At 35.3% G+C, this 6,135-nt stretch overlaps 2 protein-coding genes across 4 annotated transcripts; both read right to left on the bottom strand.

Annotated features, from left to right (window-relative positions):
• Nucleotides 1–853: 853 nt before the first annotated feature.
• LOC120131076 (ribosomal RNA large subunit methyltransferase I-like) lies at nucleotides 854–2,582 on the bottom strand. Of its 3 annotated transcripts, none has more exons than XM_039148176.1 (3): nucleotides 2,433–2,582; nucleotides 1,612–1,784; nucleotides 854–1,147 (listed from the first exon to the last, which is right to left on the bottom strand). In XM_039148176.1, exons 1-3 carry the CDS (start codon nucleotides 2,536–2,538, stop codon nucleotides 935–937), a joined length of 492 nt encoding a protein of 163 aa, XP_039004107.1. In that variant the 5' UTR covers nucleotides 2,539–2,582; the 3' UTR covers nucleotides 854–934. The 3 variants fall into 3 exon arrangements, with proteins under 3 accessions (XP_039004107.1, XP_039004108.1, XP_039004109.1); XM_039148177.1 differs by having other exon boundaries at nucleotides 854–1,136; XM_039148178.1 differs by having other exon boundaries at nucleotides 854–1,128.
• On the bottom strand, nucleotides 2,543–5,475 carry LOC120131075 (ribosomal RNA large subunit methyltransferase I-like). The gene is made up of 5 exons (XM_039148175.1): nucleotides 5,340–5,475; nucleotides 4,281–4,506; nucleotides 4,064–4,198; nucleotides 3,442–3,664; nucleotides 2,543–2,622 (listed from the first exon to the last, which is right to left on the bottom strand). Exons 1-5 carry the CDS (start codon nucleotides 5,437–5,439, stop codon nucleotides 2,560–2,562), a joined length of 747 nt encoding a protein of 248 aa, XP_039004106.1. The 5' UTR covers nucleotides 5,440–5,475; the 3' UTR covers nucleotides 2,543–2,559.
• Between the last annotated feature and the right edge of the window lie 660 nt (nucleotides 5,476–6,135).

The raw sequence follows: 6,135 nt of genomic DNA, 5'->3' as shown, positions 1-6,135 counted from the left end.
ATCAACAATGTCAATTCATGCCCAGTTGTTTATGCATTCTTTGTTAGTGATATAGTTGACAATCTCATATTTGGGGGGGGGGGTTTATAAATTGGGTTGCAAGGTCAGCTAATATGGACGCCGATGCTTTAGCAAAGGCTAGAATAGGCTAATTTTTATGTTGTTTGCTTTTTCAGTTTAGCATTTGATTCCTGTTCGGGTGGGATTTATAGATTGTTGTAAGGGTTATTTCGAAGACATCTATCTAGGCTGTAATCTTATTTTCTTTAATGAAAATCTAAGGTGCTCTTTTCCTCCTTCCGATGATTAAGGAGCTTCTTTTCAAGCTCCATTAATCAGGAAGGAGGTTTTTAATGAGGCCTTCTAATCTTATAAAAAAAAGATGGTTATAATTTGAACCTGGGATAGCATACCTAGCTTCTATCGGTAATTTCTATGTATAATTTCAGCAACAGCTCCATATGTAGTAGTAGAATTCTTATTCAGCAAACAGGACAGAATCATCATCACCTTCATCATCATGCAATGCTTCAAAAAAATTATAAGGTCACGGTACTCGAAGCAGGATATTCGAAAGATAAGCACCCTCTGGGTAGGCTGGGTCAATAGGATGATCACAACTGGCTCCACTCTGCCTTAGGACTGTAATTTTTCTCTCCGCCATAGAAGTGGCACCCTGATTTTAGAGAACAAATTTGAAATTTAGGAGCTTTTCATCCATAATAATTTTCTTACCATGGACTACCTATTCTTGTAACCTGCTTTGAACTGGCTACTAAATTGGATTCAATTTAGAGGCGGTGATACCATGCAACAAAGGAAATTTTCATTTATAAAGATCTTATGTTATGGTCAAAAGAGAAAAAAAGGTAGAGAGAAAAAGATAAAGCGGAAGACCTGCATCGCCTATCCTCAAGAGGATGAAAGTGCATTTTTAAGGTATCAGTAACATACTAATAAGGCAATGAGAATAGTCGCAGAAAGAACAGGATACAGAAAAATCACTTACCTGAAGTGTACGCAAGAACATCCCATTTTGAGTCATTGCTCCTGAACAAGAGCAGGTCATGAGAAGGCCACCTCTTCTAGTTATTTTCATAGCTAATGAGTTTAGCTTTCTGTACATGCCTGAAGCACTTTGGAGAACCTGGGTATTATTAGCATCCCAGAGACAAATATAAAAGCAAGTATGTCGCAGCAAGGGCTACATCCTACAGTCAGTCACAGCTTAATTTCCATATATGAGAGCTGTCAGAATCGAGATGCATGAGAAGTGTTACACATTCATTTGTGTGACTGAAGTGAAAATAAAGCATATTCTTCTTCATTTATTAAATCGGGAAAAAAGGGCAAAGAAAAGATTGATTTAATTCCTTTCGAAATTAATAATTAAGAATCTATTGAGCTACTCATGCACTAGATGATATCTGTACAATATTACGATATTACAGATAGCATATGTAGATGGTAAATTAATCAACCCAACAATAATGCATACAGATTAGTCTGTCAGAATGAATGTGCATGAACATGTAAACCAGAATTCAGGTCACCTTCCGATGTTATCTAAAGGGATATTAGATTGTGCTAAATGATAAATATAGATAATACCTTTCTGCTTGGTGCAAGTTTTGGAGGATCAAGAACAACTATATCCCATGATTCAGCACTCCTCATAAATACAGTTGCATCTTCTCTCAAAAAGGATGTCTTTCCAGGGTCCATGTTGTTAAGAACAATATTTTCTCTGGCTAGCTCTAGCACCGGCAACGAGGTATCAACACCTAAAAGAGTATCAGAGAGAATCACATAAATAGTCCCTGGAAATATCTATGATTATTGAGAACAAGTTTTTAATTATCTACTTAGATAAGCTTTCTGAGAAGGTATATCGAGATAATTAAAACTCGAAGCAACTTAAGGTCAAAACTCCTATAGTATCCACTAACTCAATTCAACTTAGCTAAACTTTGATTCCCAACAAGATGGATTCTGCTATAAAGAACATTCTTCCGCAACTCCTAACTTATTGTCGTCTTCTTCCAATGAACTTCAGCTATTAGGCAAAGAAAAGGGGCAAAACCTAAAGTCTATGAATGAATTTTGGCACTACAGGATTTAATACATGATTTCAAGTAGGGAAATGACCAAATTTGAGTAATAAAGTACATTCCCACCTGTATTGAATTGAATCCAATAATACTAGGTTATGATTGTTCTACCTTACAAATTTCTAATGCCCTTTCACCATTACTTGTTGGCTGCAATATTTCTAGAAACTCCTTGAGAAAATTACTCCAAAATATATGCATAACTCAACATTACAACATTAATAATGGTAATTTTAAACATGCCAAGCATCCATGGCAACTCTTATTTAGCCAGAACTATTAACAGTGCATGTAGGCATTAAAAGTTTTAGCAGTATGTACCGGTAATACTCATAGCACCTCCTTTTGCAGCATTTAGGGCAAAACCACCACTGTAGCAGCAAACATCAATAACTCTCTGTCCATGTGAAATCGTTGATAAGAACATTCGATTCGATTTTCACGCCGATCAGCATAAACTCCTGTCTTTTGACCCTCCAATGAGATTGCATAAGATATTCCATTTTCTAACCTGACATACAAAATTTAACATGATGCCTTGTAAGACTCATGTTAAATGGGGCAGCAAAGCAAAAGTTCACAGATACAGAGCAGTATGAAGCATTTCAAAAACCCAAAGTAGAAGGGTGACCATAGTTACTTATCAAGAAAACGGCTTTTCAACAAATGAGAGAGAACGAAAACTAATAATAGTCTTCATTTTATAAATGAGATATGCAATCCGGGAAGGAGAATCCTCAAATGAGAACATTCAGAAAATCTACAAGTGCAAATTTATGTCAATAAAAAGGTTAATATAGAAGTTAAACTGGTGTTTTGAAATAAGTAGAAAAACTATTTTGAAATTTCATGAGGTGCCATAGTACTAATACACAACAAACAAATAATTAATGCTGCAGGGATCTAGCCTAAAAAAATAATTCTATAAACAATTTCCTCACATAGGCTCCAGCCTCCAGCTATTTCTTATGCATGGCATGGGACATTCAAATGAGGAAAGCTTCTTTCAGATAAAGTATACAACAACATCAAAGGAATCAAATAGATAACTCAATGGATGACAAACCATTAGTTTGTGATTGCAATCATTGTATGGCAGTAGCAGTCAATTGGAATACATACAAAGAGAACAATCCTTATTTGTCAATCGATCACGACATCAGTCATAATTAAATGAAGTATATTATTTATTAGCTAGGACAGAAGTACATGGAGAGTTTTCTTGGTATGAAAACATAACTTCAAGCTCAGACTTCACAGTCTTTCATGAGAGTGGATGAAGAATGTGCATCAGAAAGACAGAAACTTATTATATTCAAGGGATTTCTACCTTTGTTCTCTGGGGACAAGTGGATGGATGCAATTCCTTAAGATCTGCTGCATCCAAACCTTCTTCATTTAAAATTTCAACAGAAGGTTTCCAATGTATGTGATTGATCTCATCAATCCTACTGATGCATGCTTCAACTTGTGATTTGTACTTTTCAACCCAAGCAGCAGATGATGCTACCACTGCTAAATCTCCAAAGGCATCGACAATTAATCCTGACAATCTACAGTGAAGAAGAAACATCCAATTTGCAAATAAGAAGTTAAGCCTCCAGAGAAAGTTTAGTAGGGATAAAAAATGAATTGAAAGGAATAGTGGTTCGTATCTCTATATTCCTTTGAATCTTCATTTTTCTTGAAGTACTCATGTCTAACACTTACACTGGACATTGGTATAGAAGTTTGATCCTCAGAATATATGGTAAATTAAGAAAAGTAGGAGAGAGAAAAATTTGCAAAACTGATTTAACCGACCGAACTGACATTATTCAGTTAAGTTGGACAAAAGAAAATTTATCTGTGCATCCATTGTGCATGCATATGTTTGTCACCATTCACCAACAACATTATATTAAATATCATTCTCCTATAATCTTGAACCAACAAATATAATCCAAAGTTACCTGTCTCCTTCACTATTGATAAGACGATATGCATTTATAGTGGTTGGAGGAAGCCCTACTCCACGGCGTAACTCTATAGCTGCATTGATTCTTGTTACAAGAAGCTTCTCCATGTCCAATGCACAAGAAGGATCTCTATATGAAATAATTTAAGTTAATCACGCTACGGAATAAGTAAAACCTAACTGCAAAACCCTGCCCTTCTTTGAATAACTACCTTGTTGCTTCCTCTTCTAGCCGCATGAGTCGAACACAGAACATGGAAACTGAATTATACAAGCCCCATCCAATAGGTTTCTCTGTCCCATCTGCTACCAGCACAATATCTCCGGTCTTGGGTGGTGGTCTACAGATTATTCTATCAACTGCTCCACTATAAACCATCAGGCTTCCATCCTTAAAAACTTGTATCTTTCCCTTCTTTAGAATAACCTTTGAAATACCTATAAAAGCCAAACCACATACAATAAGAATCAGGAAATTAAACCAATGGACTTAGTACAAGTTCTCTGTGTCAATTTTCAAGGATTAAGGAAGAGCATAAACAATGAGACGGCAATCCGGCACTAGAAATGGGAGATCACTGAAAGAGTATCAGAAACACGTTCATACATCTTTTCCAACATTAAAAAAACTCTTTTTAATAAACACGCAATAGGCTTAAATATAAAGGGGTTGAGAGAGAGGGGGGCGGAATAGGGCAAGCATTGCCTTCTAATTTCTTCAAAGTTCAAACTAAATGAATGATTTTCTAATATTGGCATAAACTAACATTGCTTCGAGTAAATTTTAAGGGACTAGGAGGCAAAAAAAGGTCAGATGAGGATACTCTGAAATGTTTTTTTAAAATAATTAAATTGGTCCATTTTGGTTACCTTTTCGTGTCATTGTCCTACAATGGTTGATTCAGAATGGAAATGATATTATTGATGAAAAATTAATGGCTTAGGATAAAACGTTATTCATTCCCCCATAAGTCAATCCAAACAGCTCGACTAATCAAAACCTAGAAAGAACAAAATTTTATTAAAGCAGAGGAAAAACTGATAGCTTCACAAATATTCGAAGAACAAAGAAAAACGGATGAAAGCGAAACCCGGAACAAAACAAAACATCAGCAAACAAGAAATAACTGAATAATGCAAAACCTGCCTCTCAAGAAGATGAAATGCCGAAAAGATGAATGCATTGTAGCTTTAATTTAATTAGAAACAAGTAGATATTCAGAGAAGTCTATCCATTGCAGAAAGTTTGGTTGTGGAAGAAACCTACGTACCTTTGGGTTGAGAAGAAGCAATATGCTGAAGGGAAGAGAAGGAGGAGACTGCTGGCGGCGGCGGTGGCAGGTGAGAGTGAGAACAGTAGAGCCACTTCATAAGTCGGGATTGAATCTTCTGCTGCTTGCTTCTTTCCGCACTCTATAATAAAAAAATTATTTTTATTCAATAAAAACAATGATTTAATTGTAAAAAATTATATATAGAGGGATATTATTATAATTATTTCTAAATATATAAGGTAAAATTATATATTTTTTTCGGGTCAAGTGGGTATTTTTCACCCTAAACCCGACCCGAATATCACACTTAAAAAAACCTGACCCGAACCTGAAACGAATATCAAACTTAAAAAACTCGGCCCGACCTGACCTGAATATCACACTTAAAAAAATCTGACCCAAATATCAAACCTAAGAAACCCGACTCGAACCCGAATTTTTTTAAAAAAATCCGACATGATCCAGAAATTTTTTTTAAAAATCTAACCCGAATACCAAAAGATTGATGAGGGTAGTATGGTCAAATTCACATTCACTCCTCCAAAGGATTTCAATTTCATCATATTATGAATGAAATTTACTTTCCCTCCCTTGATGGAATTGGATTTCAATTACCCTTTTGAAAACTTGAATCAAACATGAAAAAACAATTGAATTAGATTCTAATTCCACCTAATTCCAAGAAATTACAACGAACTAAACGCAACCTAAAAATCATTATAAAATACCTTAATAATATTCATTTTAAATCTTTTTCCCTTTTGAGGTGAACCCTCTTTTCCCTCCACTCTTC

This window comes from Hibiscus syriacus, unplaced genomic scaffold, assembly GCF_006381635.1.
Source record: "Hibiscus syriacus cultivar Baekdansim isolate YM2019G1 unplaced genomic scaffold, ASM638163v2 tig00110548_pilon, whole genome shotgun sequence".
In the NCBI taxonomy this organism is placed as follows: domain Eukaryota; kingdom Viridiplantae; phylum Streptophyta; class Magnoliopsida; order Malvales; family Malvaceae; genus Hibiscus; species Hibiscus syriacus.
Note: the sequence above shows the minus strand (reverse complement) of the source record. Positions and strands in the feature narration are given on the sequence as shown.

What these genes read in the sequence shown, in the direction of transcription:
- LOC120131076 (XM_039148176.1), bottom strand. Translation starts at nt 2,538, where the DNA reads ATGTTCTTATCAACGATTTCACATGGACAGAGAGTTATTGATGTTTGC. An exon ending in AGGTGCTATGAGTATTACCG is followed by an intron (nt 1,785 to 2,432) that starts GTACATACTGCT and finishes ATACTCTTTTAG; the next exon opens with GTGTTGATACCTCGTTGCCG. An exon ending in AACTTGCACCAAGCAGAAAG is followed by an intron (nt 1,148 to 1,611) that starts GTATTATCTATA and finishes AATAATACCCAG; the next exon opens with GTTCTCCAAAGTGCTTCAGG.
- LOC120131075 (XM_039148175.1), bottom strand. Translation starts at nt 5,439, where the DNA reads ATGAAGTGGCTCTACTGTTCTCACTCTCACCTGCCACCGCCGCCGCCA. An exon ending in TGCTTCTTCTCAACCCAAAG is followed by an intron (nt 4,507 to 5,339) that starts GTACGTAGGTTT and finishes TGGCTTTTATAG; the next exon opens with GTATTTCAAAGGTTATTCTA. An exon ending in CTAGAAGAGGAAGCAACAAG is followed by an intron (nt 4,199 to 4,280) that starts GTAGTTATTCAA and finishes TATTTCATATAG; the next exon opens with AGATCCTTCTTGTGCATTGG.